The sequence below is a fragment of the Arachis hypogaea genome, chromosome 12, assembly GCF_003086295.3.
Source record: "Arachis hypogaea cultivar Tifrunner chromosome 12, arahy.Tifrunner.gnm2.J5K5, whole genome shotgun sequence".
In the NCBI taxonomy this organism is placed as follows: Eukaryota; Viridiplantae; Streptophyta; class Magnoliopsida; order Fabales; family Fabaceae; genus Arachis; species Arachis hypogaea.
The window spans coordinates 110626548-110652588 of NC_092047.1; the positions used below are offsets into that span (position 1 = coordinate 110626548).

General features: G+C 32.2%; 2 protein-coding genes across 2 annotated transcripts; both read left to right on the forward strand.

Annotated features, from left to right (window-relative positions):
- Nucleotides 1–8191: 8191 nt before the first annotated feature.
- On the forward strand, nt 8192–10360 carry LOC112728232 (pectinesterase 2). The gene is made up of 2 exons (XM_025778285.3): nt 8192–9173; nt 9489–10360. Exons 1-2 carry the CDS (start codon nt 8306–8308, stop codon nt 10175–10177), a joined length of 1557 nt encoding a protein of 518 aa, XP_025634070.1. The 5' UTR covers nt 8192–8305; the 3' UTR covers nt 10178–10360.
- A 6343-nt stretch (nt 10361–16703) lies between these two features.
- Nucleotides 16704–22459, forward strand: LOC112728233 (pectinesterase). Its single transcript, XM_025778287.3, has 3 exons — nt 16704–17277; nt 20141–20479; nt 21683–22459. The coding sequence occupies exons 1-3, from the start codon at nt 16800–16802 to the stop codon at nt 22372–22374; spliced, it is 1509 nt and encodes a 502-aa protein (XP_025634072.1). The 5' UTR covers nt 16704–16799; the 3' UTR covers nt 22375–22459.
- The last annotated feature ends 3582 nt before the right edge of the window (nt 22460–26041 follow it).

A 26041-nucleotide genomic window follows, 5' to 3' on the forward strand; every position in this document is an offset into this window, starting at 1 on the left:
TAAGAGCAGCATGATCAGTATACACAATCACTTTTGATCCTACTAAGTATGATCTGAACTTGTCAATGGCGTAAACCACTGCAAGTAATTCTTTTTCTGTGGTTGTGTAATTTTTCTGGGCATCATTTAGAACGCGACTAGCGTAATAAATGACGTGCAGAAGCTTGTCATGCCTCTGTCCCAACACTGTACCAATGGTGTGATCACTGGCATCACACATTAGCTCAAATGGTAATGTCCAGTCTGGTGCAGAAATAACTGGTGCTGTGACCAGCTTAGCTTTCAGCGTTTCAAACGCCTGCAGGCACTCTGTGTCAAACACAAATGGCGTGTCAGCAGCTAGCAGATTGCTTAGAGGTTTTGCAATTTTTGAAAAATCCTTTATAAACCTCCTATAGAATCTTGCATGCCCCAGAAAGCTTCTGATTGCCTTAACATTGGCAGGTGGTGGTAATTTTTCAATTACCTCTATTTTTGCTTGATCCACCTCTATTCCTTTGTTTGAGATTTTATGCCCAAGAACAATCCCTTCAGTCACCATGAAGTGACATTTTTCCCAGTTTAAAACTAGGTTGGTCTCTTGGCATCTTTCATAACAAGTTTCAGGTGATCAAGACAGGAGCTGAATGAGTCTCCATATACTGAGAAGTCATCCATGAAGACTTCCAGAAATTTTTCCACCATATCAGAGAAAATAGAGAGCATGCATCTCTGGAAGGTTGCAGGCGCATTACACAGCCCAAATGGCATCCTTCTATAAGCAAACACTCCGGATGGACATGTGAATGCTGTTTTCTCTTGATCCTGAGGATCTACTGCAATCTGGTTATAGCCTGAGTAACCGTCCAAAAAGCAGTAATAATCATGACCTGCTAGTCTTTCTAGCATCTAGTCTATGAATGGTAAAGGAAAATGATCCTTTCTGGTGGCTGTATTGAGCCTTCTATAGTCAATACACATGTGCCACCCTGTAACTGTTCTTGTAGGAACCAGTTCATTTTTTTCATTATGAATCACTGTCATGCCTCCCTTTTTTGGGACGACTTGGACAGGGCTCACCCAGGGGCTATCAGAAATAGGATAAATAATCCCAGCCTCTAGTAATTTGGTGACCTCTTTCTGCACCACTTCCTTCATGGCTGGATTTAGCCGTCTCTGTGGTTGAACCACTGGTTTAGCATTATCCTCCAATAAGATTTTGTGCATGCATCTAACTGGGCTTATGCCCTTAAGGTCACCTATGGACCACCCAAGAGCTGTCTTGTGTGTCCTTAACACTTGAATAAGTGCTTTCTCTTCCTGTGAATTTAAGGCAGAGCTTATGATCACTGGAAAAGTGTCACCTTCTCCCAGAAATGCATATTTCAAGGATGGTGGTAATGTCTTGAGCTCGGGTTTAGGAGGTTTTTCTTCTTCCAGAAGAAATTTCAGAGGCTCTTTCATGTCCTCTGAATCCTCTAAATCAGGCTGAACATCTTTAAAGATGTTTTCCAACTCTGATTCGAGACTCTCAGCCATGTTGATCTCTTCTACCAAAGAGTCAATAAGATCAACTTTCATGCAGTCTTTTGATGTGTCAGGATGCTGCATGGCTTTGACAGCGTTCAACTTAAACTCATCATCATTGACTCTCAGGGTTATTTCCCCCTGTTGGACGTCAATGAGGGATCGTCCAGTTGCTAGGAAGGGTCTTCCTAGAATGAGAGTAGCACTCTTGTGCTCCTCCATTTCCAGCACAACAAAGTCAGTGGGAAAGGCGAATGGCCCAACTCTGACAATCATGTCTTCAATCACGCCTGATGGGTATTTAGTGGAGCCATCAGCAAGTTGGAGACATATCCGGGTTGGTTTAACTTCTTCAGTTAAGCCAAGCTTTCTGATAGTGGATGCAGGTATTAGGTTGATGCTTGCCCCAAGATCGCATAAAGCTGTCTTGGTGCATTGACCTTCTAATATGCATGGTATCAGAAAGCTTTTCAGGAAAGCTTTTCAGAATGACTGCACTGCATTCTTCAGTGAGGAGAACTCTTTCTGTTTCTCTCCAATCCTTTTTATGACTCAAGATCTCTTTCATGAACTTGGCATAAGAAGGTATTTGCTCAAGTGCTTCTGCAAATGGAATCTTTATTTCAAGAGTCCTGAGATAATCTGCAAAGCGAGCAAATTGCTTATCCTGCTCCTCTTTCCGGAGTTTTTGAGGATAAGGTATCTTGGCTTTATATTCTTCAACCTTAGTTGCTGTAGGTTTATTGCCTACAGAAGTGGTTGAAGAAGCCTTTTTAGAGGGGTTGCTTTCAGCATTTGTGTGTGTCTGATCCCTCACTGGCAATTGAGTGCTAGAGTTAGAAACTGGAGTGACGTTAGAATGCCAACTCCTTGTCTGTTCCTGGCGTCTAAATGCCAGAACTGTGCCCATTTTGGGCGTTCAGCGCCAGATCTTGCCCATTTTGGGCGTTCAACGCCAGATCCTTGCCTATTTTTGGCGTTGAACGCCAGTCCTGCCTTGTTTCTGGCGTTGAACGCCAGTCCTGAGCATGGTCTGGGCGTTCAGTGCCAGCCTTCCACCAAATTTCTGGCGTTTTAGTTCCAGAATTACTTTTCCCTGGGCTCTTACTATCCTTAGGTGAATTTTGGGTGGTTTGCTCATTTCTTAGCTTTTTGCTGCCTTGAGGTGGGGTATTTAATGTTTTCCCACTTTTTAATTGAACTGCTTGGCATTCTTCTGTTATTTGCCTTGACAGCTGCTGCTTTGTTTGCTTAAACTGTTCTTCCATATGTATATTAGCCATCCTTGTCTCTTGTAGTCTATCTTTGAATTCGGCTAACTGCTTTGTTAGAAAATCCAATTGCTGATTGAATTCAGCAGCTTGTTTTACAGGACTGAGTTCAGCAGTTGCTGTTTTAACCTCTTCTTTCATGGAAGGGTCACTGCTTAGGTACAGATGCTGATTCCTGGCAACTGTATCAATGAGCTCTTGAGCCTCTTCAATTGTCTTTCTCATGTGGATAGATCCACCAGCTGAGTAATCTAGAGACATCTGAGCTCCTTCAGCAAGCCCATAATAGAAGATGTCTAACTGAACCCACTCTGAAAACATTTCAGAAGGGCATTTTCGTAGCATCTCTCTGTATCTCTCCCAAGCATCATAAAGAGATTCACTATCTCCTTGTTTAAAGCCTTGGATGTCCAGCCTTAGCTGTGTCATCCGTTTTGGGGGAAAATATTGATTCAGGAATTTTTCTGTCAGCTGTTTCCATGTCCTTATGCTGGCCTTAGGTTGGTTATTCAACCACCTCTTAGCTTGACCTTTTACAGTAAATGGAAATAGTAATAGTCTGTAGACATCCTGATCTATTTCTTTATCATGTACTGTGTCAGCAATCTGTAGAAACTGTGCCAGAAACTCTGTAGGTTCTTCCTGTGGAAGACCGGAATACTGGCAATTTTGCTGCACCATGATAATGAGCTGAGGATTCAACTCAAAGCTACTGACTCCAATGGAGGGTATGCAGATGCTACTCCCATATGAAGCAGTAGAGGGGTTAGAATATGACCCCAGAGTCCTCCTGGACTGTTCATTTCCGCTTAGGTCCATGATGGAGAAAGGGAGATGATGTAAAATAGAGAAAATATTCTTATTTATTTATTTATTTATTTATTTCGAAAATAAGATAAAGATAAATAAAAATGGGTGAAGATTTTCAAAAAATTGAAGAGAGAGGAAGTGGTTAGGAAAATTTGAAAAGGGTATGATGATTTTAAAAAGAAGAGTTTTAAATTTTGAAATAAAAATCTGAATTTTAGAAATAGATTTCGAAAAAGATACTTTAAAATAGAGAGAAAAGATATTTTTGAATTTTAAGAAGAGAGAGAAGAACAATAAGATAGCACAAGATTTAAAATTTTTAGATCTAATGCTCCTTGTTTTCGAAAATTTTTGGAGGGAAAAACACCAAGGAACACCAAACTTAAAAATTTTAAGATCAAGACACAAGGAGAACTCAAGAACAATTTGAAGACTCACAAGAACATAAGAACATGAAGGAAGAACACCAAACTTAAAATTTTTAGAAAATCAAACTAAAATTTTCGAAAAACACAGAAAAATCAACAAGAAAACACCAAACTTAAAGTTTGGCACAGGATTTAATAGAAAAATTATTATTATTTTTTTTTTTGAAAAATATTTTAAGAAAAGGAAAATAAGGATTCTAAAATTCTAACACGACAACAATAAGAGACTCTAAACTAAAAAAGAGAAAATTTTCCTAATCTAAGCAACAAAATAAACCGTTAGTTGTCCAAACACGAACAATCCCCGGCAACGGCGCCAAAAACTTGGTGCACGAATTGTGAATCACACTTTTCACAACTCGTACCACTAACCAGCAAGTGCACTGGGTTGTCCAAGTAATACCTTACGTGAGTAAGGGTCGAATCCCACGGAGATTGTTGGTTTGAAGCAATCTATGGTTATCTTGCAATTCTTAGTCAGGAAGTCAATTATATTTATCAGTTGACTTACGAACAAACAAGAGAGCATGGATTAAAGGTTACTTGTTATGCAGTAATGGAGAATATGTTGGAGTTTTGGAGATGCTTTGTCTTCAGAATCTCTGCTTTCCTCTGTCTTCTGATTTACGCACGCACGTCCTCCTATGGCAAGCTGTGTGTAGGTGGATCACCGTTGTCAATGGCTACCATCCATCCTTCCAGTGAAAAGGGTCCAAGTGCGCTATCACCGCACGGCTAATCATCTGCAGGTTCTCAGTCGTACCGGAATAGGATTTACTATCCTTTTGCGTCTGTCACTACGCCCAGCACTCGCGAGTTTGAAGTTCGTCACAGCCATCCAATCCCAGAATCCTACTCGGAATACCACAGACAAGGTTTAGACTTTCCGGATTCTCATGAATGCCGCCATCAATCTAGCTTATACCACGGAGATTCTGATTAAGGAATCTAAGAGATATTCATTCAATCTGATGTAGAACGGAGGTGATTATCAGACACACGTTCATGGATTGAGGAAGGTGATGAGTGTCACTGATCATCACCTTCTCCATAGTTAGGCGCGAATGGATATCTTAGGTAGGAACACGCATGTTTGAATGGAAAACAGAAATACTTGCATTAATTCATCGAGACACAGCAGAGCTCCTCACCCCCAACAATGGAGTTTAGAGACTCATGCCATCAAAGAGTACAAAGTTTAGATCTAAAATGTCATGAGATACAAAATAAATCTCTAAAAGTTGTTTAAATACTAAACTAGTAACCTAGGTTTACAGAAAATGAGTAAACTATAACAGATAGTGCAGAAATCCACTTCTGGGGTCCACTTGGTGTGTGCTGGGGCTGAGACTAAAGCTTCTCACGTGCCTGGGGCTGTTTTGGGCATTCAACACCAGCTTTGGATCCTTTTCTGGCGCTGGACGCCAGAATTGGGCAGAGAACTGGCGTTGAATGCCAGTTTATGTCATCTATCCTTGAGCAAAATATGGACTATTATATATTGCTGGAAAGCCCTGGATGTCTACTTTCCAACGCAATTAGAAGCACGCCATTTCGAGTTCTGTAACTCCAGAAAATCCATTTTGAGTGCAGGGAGGTCAGAATCCAACAACATCAGCAGTCCTTTTTCAGCCTGAATCAGATTTTTGCTCAGCTCCCTCAATTTCAACCAGAAAAATACCTGAAATTACAGAAAAACTCACAACTCATAGTAAAGTCCAGAAATATGAATTTTTCCTAAAAACTGATGGAAATAAACTAGAAACTAACTAGAATATCCTAAAAACTATATGAAATTACCCCCAAAAAGCGTATAAAATATCCGCTCATCACAACTCACAATCCGAATGTCATCAAAGGGAAGTGTTCTTAACTCATTTAAATTTTTCTTTAATTTTCCTATTTTATCATGTTTGTCATCAAAGGGGAGATTGTTAAGCCTAGTTTGATTTTGGGTTAGACTATGATGACAAACATTCAATTGGGTTGAAAGCCCAATAGTGTTTAATATGTGCTTTATTGTGGCAGGCCCAAGTATACTAGCTTATGATGCATCAGCCCATCTAAGCAAATAGAAAAGCAGCTCACATTGTTCCTCAGTGCAGTAACCAAGTCCAACAATTCCTCATAGCACCATTCAGCAACATTAAATGATTATATATATTTGCTAAAAGCAATATGAGGACAACTGTATCATGCAAGGACAAGTGTGGCTCTGCAAAAGCAAGCAAGGACACAAATGGCATACACACTAACCCAAGGACACCAGCAAAGCATTACTGTGGATCGTGGTTATGCAAAAACACAAACTTGCATATAGCAGCAGCAAGGAAATGGAGCAGAATGGAAAAGAGGAACATGCCAAGGAAGAAAGAAACACCAAGGACAGCAGAGGTAGTGGTGGAGCTCCTCGGACAGCAGGGGAGGTGGAGCAAAATGAAGAAAGGACTGCATGCCATCAAGGACCACTCCAACGGGCAGCAAGAAAAAGCAAAAGAGGATGAAGCTACAATGAAGCCTAGCTGAAGATATATAACATGCCTCACTTCAACATTTCAAGTCAAGGAAGAGAGCACAAACATTCAGAGCACCATCTCTAACACAGAGCTGGAATCTCTTTCTTCTACTCAAGCTTAATTCTGATTTTATGTTATGGATGTCTTGCGTTATTTTCTGTTTTGAAAAAGGCATTTATGTGAGGTTCAAAAGCCAAGAGAGAAAAGGCAAGAGTGATGCAAAATAGCCACTGTTTTTCTGATGTAATTTGGGTTTATGAACTAGGATTAGTTCCCCTTGTCAAGTTGGGTTAGCACTTGGTGAGAATTGAATCTGTATAGATTCCCCTTCCAAGTTGGGTTAGCACTTTGGGGTTGCTAAGCTTTGGTGAAGAAAGTTTAGGGGTAGATACTAGTTGAATTAGGGAGTAATTCAATAAGTATTGGTGTATGTAATCTGAGGATTATAGTGAAAATTCCACTATGGTTTGTGGTGGAGACTAGACGTAGGATTCATGGTACTAAGAATCCGAACCAGGATACATGCTGGCCCCTTTCTCTTCTTCTCTGCTCTTTTAATATTCTGCGTATGAGATAATTTCAAATAATCTCCTGCAACTTAAGCTTCCACTGCAACAAAGTTTGAAATTCTAAATTTTAAGCTAACTTAATTCAACCCCCTTCTCAAGTTCAACTAGAACCATCAAGTATATTTGATCGTTTTGATCGTGGAAACAGTAAAAGCAAAAAGTGTGGGTGTTTCATCCGTTAAACGGCGGATGGCAATTTAATAGTCAAATATATTCCTTTGCAGAATTCAAACATGATTGGCCCTCAGCCCCGGCTCTCATCATTTTATTTAGTCCCAAATAGAAATGCAATGGATTTAGAACTCATAAAGTTCTTTGGCTTTCTTTAATTTATTTGAATTTAAAATTGAAGTATATATTCTCCTTCGCAGTTGTTGCCAGCAATTATTTTGGTCATAAACTAGCTTCAACCCTTTAATTATTTTGGAAAACATCATAAACAACTAAAAATTCATACAAATTTTAATGCAAGAATAATGTGACATACAATATCACTGTTATCTAGATGAATAAATAGGTTATACCACTTCATATAAATATATAAGGTTGACTTTATATACGATTCAAACATTAACCAACCTTGTCTACCCTCAATGACGACAAATATGTTGAGTGTTAAAAGTGTCGAAGTGTTTTGCTTATAGTAATTGTGCTTCTTGATAGAAATTGGATCGAAAAAATTTACATAATGGCGTCAATTAAATCATCATCTTTCTAAGGAGATTGCAAGCATTATTGTTTTAAGATGTCCAATGTATGTGTATTGGTTGACCAAAAAGTCAAACAAAATAAAAGCTAAGCCTCCGTCAGCATGCCCTATTAATTGACGCGTTTTATAATGTCCCAAATGTGATGATGCACTATGAGAAGGTCAAAGTCATACATGCAGGAGAGGAATGTAGTAGGAACAAATCAAAACGTGCCAACTAAATTTTAAATTAATTGAAGAAACGAAAATGTGTGCTAGGAAAAGCAGAAAGTGGGTGCCTCACATGAACTTGCATGAAGTGATTCAATTAAATAGCGCTAACAACCACTTCTTCCGTATCCTCTATATATAGCTACCAAAATTACGACAAGAAACTCCATCAACAAATTCCAAACCAATTCAAAACTTATTGCATTACTTAAAAAGCCTTAAGCCATTCTTCTCAAATCATCATCATATCCAATTTTCAAAGAAAAACATCCTTACTATAATTATTATGGAAGCTATTTGCTTAGTGATAACACTTGTATCATTATCCCTTCTTCTTCAAACCTTTGTTAATGGATATTCTTCAAATGATATTAAACATTGGTGTAGCCAAACCCCAAATCCTCAACCCTGTGAGTATTTCTTGAGCAATAACCCTAATCACCAAAACAAACCCATCAACCAAAAATCTGATTTTCTCAAGCTTTCATTGCAACTTGCCCAAGAGAGAGCACTCATAGGACATGCAAACACTGTTTCACTTGGCTCAAAGTGCCGCAACCAACTTGAAAGAGTTGCATGGAATGATTGTGTTGACCTCTATCAGCAAACCATTCAAAAGCTCAACAAAACCCTAGACCCTAACACCAAGTGCTCCCAAGTTGATGCTCAAACATGGCTTAGCACTGCTCTCACAAACCTTGAGACATGCAAAGCTGGCTTCTATGAACTTGGTGTTCAAGATTATGTCCTTCCTCTAATGTCCAACAATGTTACTAAGTTGCTAAGCAACACTTTGGCTCTTAACAACAATGGTGAATCTCATCAAGAACCAAGTTACAAAAATGGATTCCCAACATGGGTCAAGCCAGGTGATAGAAAATTGCTACAAGCATCTTCTCCGGCATCGCAAGCCAATGTAGTGGTGGCCAAAGACGGATCCGGAAAATACACAACAGTTATGGCAGCCGTAAACGCAGCACCAAAGAGTAGCAGTGGAAGGTATGTGATATATGTGAAGGGCGGGATATACAACGAGCAAGTAGAGATAAAGGCAAATAATATAATGTTGGTGGGAGATGGCATTGGAAAAACCATAATCACCGGCAGCCAAAGTGTGGGAGGAGGCACCACAACCTTCCGTTCTGCCACTGTTGGTAAGTAGAAATATTTTGCAATAATTTAGGTTTTTGTTAGAGAGATATATATAATCATTTAGGTTGGAGATTTGTATTCAGTTGTTTTACATGAAGTTAATACTTAAGAATTGTTAGATGATTTGATAGGTTTGACTAAATTATCGTCTAACAATTCAACTGTCAATTGTACAAGAGTTTTCATCGATGTTTCTTCTTCTATTAGTTTAAATTTTGTAGAGAGATGATTTTATGATATTTTTCTGTTAGTTAAAAAATAAATAAATTTATGATGATAAATACTTAATCATGTGAATTTTTTTATAATTATTACAGCTGTTACTGGAGATGGATTTATTGCTCAGGGCATGACATTTAGAAACACAGCAGGTGCAGCAAATCATCAAGCTGTTGCATTGCGTTCTGGATCTGACTTATCAGTTTTCTATCAATGCAGTTTCGAAGGTTATCAAGACACATTATATGCTTACTCTGACAGACAATTTTACAGAGAATGTGACATTTATGGCACTGTTGACTTTATCTTTGGTAACGCTGCTGTTGTGTTCCAAAACTGTAACATATATGCAAGAAACCCTCCAAACAAAATCAACACCATCACTGCACATGGCAGAACTGATCCAAACCAAAACACCGGCATTTCCATTCTCAATTGTGTGGTTACAGCTGCATCAGATTTGAAAGCAGTTCAAAGCTCTGTGAAGACATATCTTGGAAGGCCTTGGAAGGAATACTCAAGAACCGTGTTCATGAAGAGTTCTCTTGATAGCTTAATTGATCCAGCAGGTTGGTTGGAATGGAATGGTAACTTTGCATTAACCACATTGTATTATGGAGAGTACATGAACACAGGACTTGGATCTTCAACCGCAAACAGAGTTAAATGGGGAGGTTATCATGTTATTACCAATGCTGCTGAAGCTTCAAAATTCAGTGTTGCAAATTTCATTGCTGGAAACGCATGGCTACCTTCCACACGTGTGCCTTTTACATCCAATCTTTAAATTGTAATCATTTTGATTGTTAATTCTTTTTATTTCTTTTATTTGTCTTAAAATTAGTTTAATTGGTTTTAGTCCGTTTACAATTTGTCAATAGCTTTATTCTTTAATTTAATTTATTGAATTGTATTTTTGTAAGATCATTCAAAAGTTCGTTTTACAATAAGAAGAAGATTGCTACTTGAACCTGATTTTGTTATATTTCATGAAACTACTTCTCCTAAAAACCTAAACTGATACGAGAAGGCAACATGAATGGTTATATCTCTAACAAGTTAAACTAAAAACAAGAGATGATGCAGAGAGGGAAGCAGAGTTTGTAAAGTGTAGTAACTTGAAAGAGAAGAAATGTGATATTCAGCAATAGATGTAAATCTCACATCATATAGAAGACTACAAACTAATACACTAAAATCAAGAAGTAGTGATCTTGCATGGCAGTTAGTAACATAAAATAGTTGCCTAACTACTTTACATATCTTTCTACTTAGCAACATGTATTAAAATAGTGAAGATGAGTGATGAATTGTGGTCATGAAAAATTCAAATATGACCATATTGTATCAAATCATGACTTGATTAATCATAAATTAAAGTAAGCACAACCTGATCATCACAGTTCTAATTATTATCTGATCTCTTATTCATGAACTCTGCTTGGTACAATTGACAAGGAAGGAACAGGATCTTTGTTGGGATGGTCTTCAAGATCCTAATGTCTAATGGCTGCCAAAGCTTATTGTTGCATGTTTGATGATTGTTTTTTCCAAGGATACCATAAAAGGATTGTGTATATAGGTGATGCAATTTGTGAGAATGTATTGAATTAGATTGAACAAGGAGTTGAAAAAAATAGCTAAATTTTCATGCTATTGAATTGTTTATCATAATCATGTTTTAGACCATAGAAGTCTAAATCTTATATACAAAGTTTACAAGAGCAACATAAACTATAGCTGATCAGAAACTGAAATTAAATAACAGAATAATAGAATCTTTTGCAATTGCAATTGGTAACTAATCCTAACTAATTTTCAATTACTTTGCTGCTGATTGCATTTTATCTTTGTGCGTATCCTTCACATATTGAATGAAAAAATAATTTCTTGTTGCTGATATGTCATAGGGATGTTTGTTGAAAGCTTAAATTATATGCTGCTATGAATCCTTGGTTTATACTTTATAGTGTGTGTGGTTAAAGCTTCTGTGAATGGACATGCATGCATGAAATTAATAGGAAATGTTCAAGGCTCAATGGTACCCAATTTTAATTTGAAAACTATCAGCAGATTTCTGCATATTTGTTTAGAATTTAATTAGATAGATGTAAGACTTATATTATGTGTAATAATATTTTTTTCTTATAAATACGTGAATTATGAATTTTGATAAACAATGAATAATTAGAATTTTTATTATATAAGTTTTTTGATGCATAAAGTTTTAATTAATGTATGTGTTTTAACTAATGAATGAAATAAACTTTGTATTATATAAATTATTTCAAATTAGTGCTTTAACAAGGCCGGTGTGAAACTTTTAAAACAATATTTTAAAAAAAAAATTATTTAAAATTGTCATTAAATAGTAGAAAAGTACTACAAAAGCTGCTACAATTTAGTAACAATTATTTTTAATATTGGCATTTAAAATCGAATAAAAACTACTATAAAATTGTTGCAATTTAATAACAGTTATATAGTTTTAAAATCGCTACAAGTATTTCAATGATAATTTTTATAGTTTTAAAAACCAACTAAATCGGCCGATTCAATCTGTTTCGCCCCAGTTGAATAAGGACCGGGGATTTATCCGATGGTTCCATGATCCATCTGAACCACCACATCCCTCGTATGACACAATATTTTTTGCTTAAGTCTGGACAATTTGGCAAAAACTTTTAAATAAATGGGCCTTAGCAAAAGGGTCCGTCTGAGGACAAGGAATAAAGAGGAGGGATATATCCTCCTCCCAAGTACGTCATATATTACCCTAATTAGCTGCCTATTCGGCTATTCATACGGACACTTATTTTAGTATCGGAATGTCTTTATAGGTGGCTTCACCTGCTCACCCACTGACGACTCTTGACTCTGCACCTCATCTCAGTTCTCGCGCTCAGATTCCAACTTCACCTCCAAGGATTCACACTCCACAAGACCGACGAACATCAAACACAACTCATTTAATCAAGAAGCAACCATCGAATTAATCTAGTTTAAGGCGTAGTAGCAAATTGGATAAAAACTAAAAAAAAAAAAATTAATCAATTGAATCGATGTAATTTTTTAACGGTTATTTAATTTAAAATAATAAATTATAAAAAATTATTTTTTAAAAAAATTATATATTTTGTATATAAATATATTATTTTTTATTAAACTTTTAAATATATAACTCTATCAGGTGGTTTGGTTTTTAGAAACTTGATCATTTTACCAAAAGTTGTCTAAAACCATTCCGAAATATTTTGGCAACTAAGATAAGCTTCGCAAAAAGATCTAAGGATGATTAAGACCGTTGTTACTATAAGCAGCAAGCCTGTCACTAATTAACTGTTTTGTTGCACCAATTATTGTTCTAGTTTCTTTGCTTTCTTTTTCTTTCCGCTCCAAACTATTTTTCTTTTCCTTTTCGTATTGCGTTAAACTTTCTTTTTTTATGGACATTTAAATTCAGGATAAAAAAAATTGACACAAAATTTAATTTTATCTTTATGGCTCTAACAATTAAAACCCAAAATGAAAAAAAAAAAAAAAGACAATTTATTTTATTTTGATAAGATAGATAGCATATTTAATGAAATAAGAGAATATATACAAGCTGATGATAGAAATCCATTTTCCAATTTCTATGGCAGCCATTCAATGTTGGTACTTGGAACCTTTACTAAATTTCAAGTAGGAGTAAATGCCATCTAGACCATGAAATAACTTTGGCCATTTATATATCAATAATTAAAAAATCATGTTCACATTCTACAGTTGGAATGCAAAAAGTAACAACCGATATTGCAAAATGCAAATTATTGCCAAATCAACCTCACTACCACTTCTCATTCAAACACGTACATTGCTTCAATTCATACACCACTTGTCAAGTTACTCCAATCCATATTATTTTTCCTTGTAAGACTTGGATTATATCTTTGCATGTTTAGTTTTCTTAGTGTTGTTTGATATGTATGTGCATGAGATAAAAATAATAATATATATTATAATATAGAGTTTTCCTAACTTATACTCTAAATATATATAAAATGAATATTTTATAAAAATTATTAAAAAATAAATATTTTTATAATTTTAATATATTGAATATATTAAAAATATTTAGAAAATTATTATTATATTTATAATATATCTTTAAAGCATAAATTAGCTAATTAAGTCTTATAATATATATTGTATTATTTTTATATTAACATTAATGATTAACGTCATCCCCAAGAACCCTTGTCTGGATTAGCACCGCACCGATCATTTTAGTACACAAAACTTAAACCTGATAGCTATGTATGTCTATACAAATTCGATCTTTATTATCACATATACAAATATATTTCTTTCTACTTAAGAAAAGGGTTAGTATATACAAATATGACTATACTTAAAAGTTAAGTTCTATACTTCTATATCTTCTGTATGACTATATAATAATTGTCTTAAAATTCAATTACCAAATAAATACAATACAGTTAAATTCTCTTTCTATAAATTTTAATAATTACATTGTTTATATAAAAACAAAATATAGTATTATATATATACATTCACTATAAAAAAATATTTTTAGAGATAATTATTTGTATTTAACAATAATAATAAAATAAAATGGTCAGTAACATATTTATTGGTAATTAAACAAAACTAGTACTGTTGTAAAAATTACTGTATAAAAAGTACAGGATCTCAGATTGTAAAAATTAAAACTAGAATAGTGTGTGGTCCAAAATTAGTTATCACTTGAATTATTGGTTTGTATATTTTCTGAGGTGGAGGCGGTGGAGTTTAAGCGGATCCAATCTGACAATAATTGGGTTGTATGAGTCTCATAGGCTGATATAATATAACATACAGGAATGTTAAAGGGTTAGTATATTTTATAATTTGTAGTTATTAATTAATTATTATTAATATTTTTAATAATATAAAATTATATTTAATAATATAAAATTATATAATTTTTTTAATAATTAAATATTAATTAAATTTTAATAAAAATATTTGACCCTAACACTTTCTCATAATATAATAATGGATAAGATATATGTCTCTTTCCAATACTATATATGCAAGCAGCCAGGTACCGTGTGTATTATAAGACAACAACTACTCATATGCTAAATGCTTCGGATAGTATATTACAAGTCACCTTGTTTTTTTCAAAAATTAAAATCTTTATAAGATTTGAAAGTATGAGACAATTTTTTTAGTTTATCACTATATATTAAAAAAATTTATTTTTATTAATTATTTATTTTATTTTTAATGATAATAAAAATAGTTATTAATATATTTATTACCAATAATACTTTATCATCACTAAAAGATTTTAGTGTCAATTATTTAATTATCAGTAAAAAAAATTTTAGTGACAACAAAAATATATAATTTTATTATAATATATAGTAATACAAAAAATATATTATTCCCACTAAAATTTTGTCACTAAAAATAATTTTATTGTAGTATATACATTATATAACATTGTTAACTTTAATATACCCACATAACAAGGTATACATGATAAAAAGAGGTATATAAATAGTTATATTTTTAACATATTTTTTTATGTAAAAAGTTTTTTGGGTTTGTGTAATTTTTTTTGGAATTTAACTCTTAATCTTAGTTTATAAAAATTCTGATACTATGTCATAAAATCACTTCTTTAACAAATATTTAAATTGATATAAAAAAATATATAAATACTTATATTTTTAATATATTTAAATAGACTATTCTAATTTAAAAAAGATAATTTTCAACCAAATTTTTTGCACTTTTAATAAATTATTGAGTTGGAACTTGAGATATTTTGGTTAGAACTTGAAAAATTAGATTGATTGTTAAAAAATATTAAAAAAATATGAGAAAAATCTTAATGAGCTAAACAAGCTACTGGGTTTATTTCACGGGACAACCTATTTAATTTACAGGGCAATCTACCTATAATTAAATAAATTGTGTGAATCGTTTATTTGTATACACAAAATAGAAACTCCTTACATGTATGTGCAATTTTATTTTTATGTAAACGGTGGGAGCTAACCACGGTTTCTAGTTTCAACGTAAACCGTTGGAGGCTAGGAGAGTTTATGGTTGGAAGAGATTGCGTATAATCCGTGGCTACCTACCACGGATTAGGAAGAAAAAAACTTAGGCATAAACTGTGGTTATTTTCCACGGTTTATGAAGAGGAGACCTTGAACGTAAACCACTCTTGACTACCACAGTTTACATATTAAGTAGTATAAATACATAATCTGTTGATGGTCATGACGGATCATTTGTGCTGAAACAAAAATATAAAAATATTATATTATTGTTGAATATCTTCCCTATTCTTAACACTTATTTGTAATAATTCTTAATATTTCTCTAGATCTAATATGTGAACTTCTAAATCTAATATGTCAACTTCTAATATTTCAAAAGCCTATTTCTTAAGACAAAAATCCACTCATTTAAAATAGTTAAAATAGCCTCACTCAACCCATTTTCTGAAGTCCTAATATTTCATTATTAAAAAAATATTCTAAAATCTTTATAAGGTAAAATAATCTTTCTCATAAACATTTTACATTCATTTATTTATATTCTTAATCTTAAGACAAAAATCCACTCATTTAAAATAGTTAAAATAGCCTCACTCAACCCATTTTCTGAAGTCCTAATATTTCATTAAAAAAATATTCTAAAATCTTTATAAGGTAAAATAATCTTTCACATAAACATTTTACATTCACTTATTTATATTCTTAATTATATATACTTTTCTCTCCTCTTCTGTTAAACATTTATGGTTATAAATAATATTTTATTAAAAAAGAAAGATATTCTATCATCCTTTAATTTATAAGATAAAATAATCTTCCATGTAATCTTCTTATAGTCACTTATTTATCTTTTTAATTATAGTTTTCCCTCCTCTGCTCTTAAACATTTGTGGTTATAAATAATGTGAAAAAAAAAATTATCACTCTTAGCTTCCACCTATATAAGAATTGAAAAGTCTAGGACCAGCAATTTTAATAAATTTTGGCCAGCATGTAACTAGCAAAGTAAAGTGAGCCATTGAATAAAATCTTACATCAATTTCACACCATTAAAATCATCATTGATGGCTACAAATCACAAAAGTTGCTGGCTCTTAACACTCCTCTATAAGAATTAGCCCTAAGGAGTAATAGAAATTAAAACATGTATGGCACAAAGTTTGGTCACACACTCCTATTTGACACCTGGATAGAAAACATGATACATGCATCTTGCTTCCTCAGCTGGCTATAAATCATCAATCCACAACACCATACCCATGCAAATTCATCACAACACACTACTAAAGCCAAAACCCTCTTACTCTTCCCCCAAAAAATTAAAAAAGAAACCAATAATATAATAAAATGCCCAAATTTTCCATACTAGTCTTTCTCCTTCTTCTCTTCACCACCAACACTTTCTCCCTCCAACAAGAAATAGAGCTACTAAAAATGACCCAAACCCAAGTTTCACAAATCATGAACAATTTGTTAGGGAAACTTGGAAATGAAGCCATGCTAGTTGATGATCATTCACTACACCAAAATTATTCAAGTACTAGTGTGGCTCTAAGAGATTGTGCTAGGCTCTATGAGGAGAGTGAGTATAGGCTTTCTTACATGATGAACTCAATGAATAGTAGCTATTATTATTATGACAATGATGATGCACTTTCTTGGGTTAGTGCTTTGATGACAAACCACAAAACTTGTTTGGATGGATTGAAGGAAAAAGGGTATGTTGGTGCTCATGATGAGGTTTTGGAAAATGGAAACTTGACCATGTTGCTTGATCAAGCTCTTGGTTTGTATGCTAAGAGAAAAGGCAAAGCAAAACCAAAAGGTGAGAGTATATATGTACTTAACTTTGTAGTATTTTAATTTATTCTCTATTAATTAGTATTATTTTAAACATAATTATTTTTTATATTTTATGTTGATATATATGTATTGTTTGATTTTTATTGGATCAGATATGAGATATATTTTTATATATGTAAATAAATAATATATCAATTTAAAATATTGTATGGTAACTAAATATTTTTAAAAAAAATTGTTTGTTTGACTAAAGTAACATATCATTAAAAATTTAATTTATCTAAATATGCATTATTATTAATGTTCTGAGATATACATTTTTCATGATATATTGTATGAAATTCTCTCTTTTATTTCTCTGCACTTTCTTGTCATGATCACTCTCAATCACTTCCATGAAGTGATTTTATTGATCAGGAGGGGATTAGGGAATCTTCTATTTGTAATATAAATGTCTGTATCATGATTGACATATTAAAGCCAAAAAGTCAATCTATATCTTTTGATATTAAACTAAATGTTACGTATATGAGATGGATATACCACGTACAATATAAAAAAAAAATCAATTTTTAGCAAATGTTTATTAGTAATAATATAATAATTATTATTATATATTTTATTTAATTTATAATTTGTATTATTATTATTATTATTATTATTATTATTATTATTATTATTATATATTTTTTGTTAATATTAAAATTTTTTATGAATAATTACATAATTATTATTAAATTTTTTTAATAAAATATAAGATAATTAATATTTAATTGTTAATAAATATATTAATAATTATTTTTATTATCCTTAAAAATAAGATAAATGACCGTTAAAAATAATTTTTCAAGCCGTAGTAGTTCACCATTCCACATGTGGCAAAACAAGGCAGCGTTTCCGTTAAAAATATATATTTCAAGTTTATGTTATTACAAGCTGCATTTCAGACTCTACACGTACGTGTGTGTTCCTACTCTCTATACCCTTGTTGATATAAATACAATATATATTTTGGATTTATGCTTATTTTGACCTCGTGTATATATATGAGTTATTTTGGTGGTATGTATATAGTTTTTGAGAAATAATAGGTGGGTAACACTTTTCGATTTGAATTAGTATGAGCTTTTTTTTTTACTTTTTCCTCCCTAGCTAGTATATTGTTCATATGTTTTTATAGGTCAAAATTAGTCTTGTAGATACTCGTATAAATTAAATGAGTTCTTTGACATGAGTTAAATTATTATTTTATAAGATTTTAAAAGATTAAATTAATTCATATATATTACTTTTAAATTATATATTTTGATTTACAAAATTTATCAAAACTAGCTAAGACCACTACTCATAAATATATTTACACGGACCAAATCAAGTGTACATTAATCCAATATATTTTATATATTTTAATGTGTGTTTTTCACATTATAAAGATTATTGAGCATATATATATATACGTGTAATAATAAATTAATAATACACAAATTGAAGTGTCCTGTTACACACACACATATACAGACTAGTAGTCAAATAGCATTTCTCTTTTATTTTGTGCTCTTTTAATCTTATTATTTAATTTATATTATGTATATTATTTAATTTGAGCTTGCCTCTTCCTGCATTTATTAAAGGATAGCTACGACTCACTCTTTTATGGAAAAAAAAAAAAAAAAAGAGGTTATTATAACTTAGGAGAATATCAATTATCGTTACATATTCATGAATATAGAGGGTGGAATATGGTTCTTTGGTGCATGAAACAAACAAAAGAAATCAAGAACAGCTGAGTGGGATATGCAATAATAAGATCATATATAATTATTGGTGTAACTTAATTATTAGTAACCAAAATTGAACACCAAATAAATAATATAATATTATTTAAGTGGTGGTAACTATTTGGTCCCTTCTATGTAAAAGGAAAAAGGAAAATATTCTCCGCTATTTCCATACTCATAACTTGGTCAAATTAAATGAAAATTTATATGAATTTGGTAATTTAGGTAGCATTTTTCGTTCATGTTTTGAGGTCAAGTCAGAAAGGAGAAAGGATGATGTAGAGGCATGAGCCTTAATTTTTTAAAAGAAATACAAAACAAAAATAGAAAAATGAGCCGCGGTATTTATAAATGCGTCTCCTACCTTCTTTTTCTTTTTTCAATTAATTAATGTTTTAAAAAATACAACAACAAAAAATACAAAAAGAAAGGGGAATAAAGTTACGAAGTTGTGTTTGCTATTTTAAGTTTTCAATGAATAGAAAGATGATAGATTAAATCTTGTCTATATAGATAAAACTTTTTTATCTTTTCTTTTATCCAAACATATATATGTCTCTTAGTAATTTTTTTTTATATTTCCATTAAAAAGCAATTGTTAAATGAGACAATTTTATATAAAATTTTTAAAGACAAGGAAAATATTATTAAAGGCAACGAAAATATTATTAAAGACAATTTTCAAAAAAAAAAATACTAGCAACTAACACTTTTTATTAATATTAGTCAATATTTTAGTTAATATTTTATTTTTATATATACTATTAAAACTTAAAATTTAAAGTTTAGGAGTTTAAAATTTAGTTTTTAGTATTTAGATTTAATTAAATATTAATAAAAATATAAATTATATTAATGATATAGTATTGCTAAAAACAAAAATAGAAAATAAAAACTGAAAACAAACTTTTATAATTTTCATTATTTTTCTTTTTTATTATAAAATCTTAAAAAATAGAAAATATTAAAAGTAAAAATATGTTCAAATTTTCGTTTTCATTTACTTCTGAATATTATTATAATAATGTGATTGTACTTGATTTATTATTTATTATGACAATATAATATTAATTTAATATCTTAATTAATTAAAATCCTCTCTTATAGGAGCACGAGAGAGAGCATTTTCCAGATCATCACCAAGTAATGGTGGAATAACGTTAGCATCATGGAATCCATCAACATCGAAAGCAGACTTCATAGTATCACAAGATGGTTCAGGAACACACAAAACAATAAGAGATGCAGTGGAAGCACTTGCTTCAAGGGGCAGCAAGAATCAAGAAAGAACAATTATTTATGTTAGAGCAGGTGTGTACCATGAGAAGGTTGTGATTGGATCCAAATTGAATAATGTGATGTTTGTTGGAGATGGCATGGACAGAACCATTGTCACTGGAAGCAGAAGTGCTGCTGATGGTTCTACTCTTGGTTCAGCCACATTTGGTAAGAGTATAGCAACACTTTTCGCATTCTCATCACAAATTGGTCAACTCTTTAATAATAATATAATATATATACCATCACTACAAAAAAAAAAAATAGAGTGAATACCCCACCCGACTCCTGACAATTACCTCGAAAGGACAACGAGGCCCTCAAGAAAAAAAACATCAAATCCGGCCCCTAATATTTTTTTTGGAACTGATTAGCCCCTGTGCAAAAAAAAACAACATTAACTTTTTTTGGCACAAAGGCCTCGTTGTCCTTTCAAGATATTTTCAGGGGCCGAGTTAGTTTTTTTTTTTTCAAAAGCCTTGTTGTCTTTCGAGATAATTGTCAGGGTTATTTTAGATTTTCTCAAAAAAATAAAAAAAGGTAATTAACAACGGATTTTACCGTTGGAATTTGCCTACTAAAATTACTGACGGAATTTATGAGAATTTTCCAAAAAAAAATATTTTCGCAATAAATAAATTACTGACATAAATAAAAATCAATCGGTAAATTATTACCAACAGACGTAATATGTTGATAATAAAAAAAAGGTGTTGATAAAAAAATAAATTTATCGATAAATTCATCAATAATCTACTATTTTCTAGTAGTGAGTAATAATTTCTATAATTTAATATATATTTTATTTTTCTTCCTTTTTTTTCATATTTAATTTTGACATTTTTACAGTAATATTATCTATTAAATTTCTCAACCAAAAGTCATTTAACATCCAATTTTTACATAAAAAAAATTGTACAACTTTATTTTAGCTCCCAAACAATAATAAATGCCTTTATTTTAAATCATATATAACCATTTTATCTATCACTCAAAAAATTCTTGTCTTAAACAGTTAAACCACTCGACCCTGACATATTTTCATAACATATTTTAAGAATGATTTTTGCAATATAAACACGTTACATTTTACTAATGAAAAAATATAAAAAAAAACTAACTTTTAATTAAAAAATATTAGTCAACGTTAAGTAATTTAAAATCTAAAGTTAAGAGAATTTATGATTTAAGATTTTAAATTTAATATAATAAAATAATAAATTAATTTTGATGTACTGATAGTATAAAATATTTTACACAATCGTACAATCACATCCGTTTTTTTTAGATAATTATTCACGTAATTAAATTAATATCTTAGCATTACTCTTTACTGATGAAGCTAATTAAGCAATTTTTGTACAAAAATAGATATATCTGGAGATGGATTTTGGGCAAGAGACATGACATTTGAAAACACAGCAGGACCAAGAAAGCACCAAGCAGTAGCACTAAAATCAGGTTCAGACTTTTCAGTTTTCTACAGGTGCAGATTCAGAGCATACCAAGACACACTCTATGTCTATGCTAACCGCCAATTCTACCGAGATTGCCAAATCTATGGAACCATAGACTTCATCTTCGGAGATGCCACAGTTGTCATTCAAAACAGTGACATCTATGTGAGAAAACCAATGTCGTCCCAATCAAACTATATAACAGCACAAGGGAGAGAACATCCTACAGAACCAACTGGGATTTCAATAATCAATTGTAAGGTTAGGCCAACAAGTGATTTTGTTACATCTGAGAGTTCAATCAAGACATTCTTGGGTAGGCCTTGGAAGAAGTATTCTAGGACTGTGGTGATTAAGAGTGATTTGGATGGTTTGATTGATCCCAAAGGGTGGGGGCCATGGGACGGTGAATTTGCAATTAGGACTTTGTATTATGGTGAGTATATGAATTATGGGAGTGGTGCTTCTTTAAGGAATAGGGTTAATTGGCCTGGCTTTCATGTTTTGAATAGTGCTAATGAGGCTTATCCTTTTAGTGTTGGTGAGTTCTTGCAAGGTGGTAGGTGGATTCCAGCTTCTGGGGTTCCATTTTCCTCTGGGATCTAATAATAATAAAAGTAAATGTCTTTTACTATTTATCCAAAACATATAATAATATTCTATAATATGAAAATTTTTCTTTGGTTCTTAATGCATGGTGTGGAATTCAAAATCTACAAATTAACCGGCAAGTGTATCGGATCGTATCAAATAATACTTTAGGTGAGTAAGAGTTGATCCCACAAGAATTAATAGACTAAGCAACAATAGTTGAATGATTTACTTAGTCAGACTAGCATAAATAGTGTTTTGAGAGTTTAGTATTAAATCGTAAATTCAGAGAATTTGAAAGCAGACAGTAAACTTGGTGTGAAAGCCATTGGAGAAAACAGTTAAGGTTTTAGAATTGTTTATCTTCCGATTTCTATTTCTTACCAACTATTTTAATCATGCAAGATTCAATTCATGACAAACTATATTTAACTAAACCCTAATTCCTTAGTATTTAGTCTCCTTTAATCTAGTTAACTGCCAATTTCTTGGTCACTTAATTTTGATTAGAGGGTTAAGTCTAATTTTAGTTTATTAACCACAAAAATTCTAATTACCCAAATATAAGAGAATTATATGTCACGTATCCCGTTAAATTCAGATAATTCGTGATTTAGAAGAATTTTTTTCAAACTGTTGTTCAAGTGAATTACTTTTTCAAGATTTAGCAAGAACACAATTAGAATGAGGTTATTCTTTCGATTTACCCAAATCCTTAAGATGAAGAACGAAAACATATTTTATATCTAGCTCTCAGAAGAGGAGGAGAAGAAGAGGAGAAGAAGAAGAGATATCTTCCCTTTTATATCTAGCTCTAATTAATGTAAAATATATTTTCTAAAAACTAATTAATATATTTTATAATTGGGAATAGAATAAAATTTAAATCAAGAGAAAGGAAAAATCACGTTGCTAGCTCTCAGAAAATGTGGAGACCACTCTAGATCCTGGAGTTGGCGCTAAACTTGAGTTGGGCCAAGTTTGGCGCCACTGTGGCTAAAACAAATGGGAGAATATGATGATCCTGGCGCCAAACTTGAGCTGGGTCAAGTTTAGCACCATCATGGCTGCATCTAATGAAGGTTGTATGAGATTCTGGCGCCAAACTTGAGGCAACTGGAGTTTGGTGCCACTACTATGGTCGTATACCATTGTGAACTCCTTGTGAGGCGCCACCTTCTGCTCTAAATTTAGAGAGTAATCATAAACTATTATATATTGTTGGAAAGCTCTGGACGTTAGCTTTCTAATGTCACTCAAAAAACGTCAATTAGACCTCTGTAACTCAAGTTATGCTCGTTGGAGTGAGAGGAGGTCAGGGTTGACTGCATCATTAACTTTCTTCCTTTTTTCTACACGAATTCAATAAAACTCACATGAATACTACCTATAATAAATTAAATTGTAAAACAACTCAAAGTAGTATTTATGGTGACTTAAAACACCTAAATCTTGATTTAATTTAATAATTTCACATACAAATTCACTAAGAAAAAATAAGAAAAATACTCACGCATCACTTAACTAATTAAGTCATTAGTTAAAATAATTTTTAACATATGAGCAGATTATCATTTACAGAAATTACTTAAATTAATTACTTGAATGATTTAAAATTGATTAGACTAATTATTTAAATGATTAAAAATTAGTTAAAGATTTTTGAATTGTGAAAGAGTATTTTATTTTTTGGACAAATGATTAAGGGTCAAAAAGAGTATAAATAAAAGATATATAATTAATTAATTAGTTGATAAAATTTATTAGAAGATGATGATGTTAATTAGTGGATATATAATTAATTAGCATGCATGTGATGTTATGTTAATTGTTATAGCAATTATAATGACTATGTGTTACTACTAATAGTAGGAGATGGTGTTGTGGCTATATAGCTTGTCACGGGTAGACATCCTTTTCCGTGAGGAGACATACTCAAGGAAAGTGTTCTAGAAATCGAATTTTGATGCCGTTTTTTGCAACAACCTCTAGAAAAATAAGATCTTTCCATCCTCCAAATTTGGTGAATTTACACCGTGTGGATTTTTTTTGACGATTTTTTTATCGCCCGAAAAGTCGGAAATTCAAAAAAATGAAAAACAGAGCAAACGTGCGATTTTTGACCTGGATTTTTTTGTGCAGCCTTCACATAATATTACCAAGGTTTCCTCAAAATTTCACGAAAAATGCACGAGCCAATTATGAGATATGAAAATTTGGCTCCTCCGTTGCAACGGCGGGTGCCTCCGTTGGGGGCGGGGGAGTCCGGCGACACACCACAACCACAACGTACTTGCTAGTGTGCCTAAGGAATGGCAAGGCAACGTGTATCTTGCTGGCATTGCGCCCAAAGGCTATATATATATATATATATATAAGCTTAATTGGTTAAATGGAATATGCATATTTTGTACATTATTAACGCGAGGCTTCCTATATTTTATTGTACTATTTTTCTAGTCTATTAACCTTTTATTTTGAGTTAGATTACAATATCTATTATCTATTATTATTTTCTATATATAGTAATAATGTATTTTAATTTTAATTTTTTTAATTTATATCTTTATTTTGGATGAAGAGGACAAAATGATCCCTAATTCCCTTTGTGCAAAAATGACGCCGTTTTCCAATTTTTTCTTGTATCCTCTATAATCCTAACCCAATTACATTATGATGGTCATTAGTGGCTAAAAGAATTGGGGTTGAATCTTAGCTTCTTTTTCTATTGTATAGAATTTTTACTTTCTCACAGAAACTTAGAAGATACTTTTACTTTTGTCTCGTACCGAGTTGAGAGACATTTTATTTTTGTCTCCTAAGTAACAGAAATAGAATCGAAGTAGAGAAGAAGAAATAACACCCAGATATATCATGGTTCAGTTACTTAGTGCAATGTAGCCTACATTCAGTCTCTATCACATACAATAATGACAGAATTTTCACTATCTTCAACAAATTACAATCACCAATTCTTCCCTAGGATCTACCCAATCCTATCTGGGACAAATCCAGATTCTAAACTCAATCCGAATTTGACTAGACCTCAATCTAGCTAGCTTTCAACAGCAAAGTGCTAACCTAACTTGCAAGGGAATCCTCACAGGATCATGACACAAAATAGAAAGATGTACAAAGCAAACCTGAGACATCTTATGGCTTTTTCTCCTAGTTTAACTCATTACCTTTTTTTTCTCATTAGCTTTTTCTTACAAAACTCATCATGTTTGCCTTTTACAATGAGACTCAAATAGATTAAACTGAGAAAAAGAAAATACTAAATGAACTACATGAAGGAGAAGGACTCAAACATCTTGGGTATTTATGAGAGTGAACTTTGTGCTTTTTACTTACTCTCTTTGCCTTCAACCCTTGGCCGTTCATTCTTAATATAGAAGAGTGAAGCTTCCAAGGTTGAATCACGTTCAACCCTAACACTGTCTTCTTCTCCAACATCAGAGACTAGCAGCGGCTTCATCAGAGAGGAGAGAGAAGACCAAATTTATTGCATGCAACTCACCTCTTCTCTCTCATCCTTTTTCTTCAAGCTTCTTCAATCTTGACCATTCAGCTTGACTTTGACTCCAAGTTTTGATTTTGAGCGTTGATGAGCTTCTGAACCAAGTTGACTTCACATTCTCCATTATTGCTTTTTCTATGCTTGAGACCTTGTAGCTTTCTT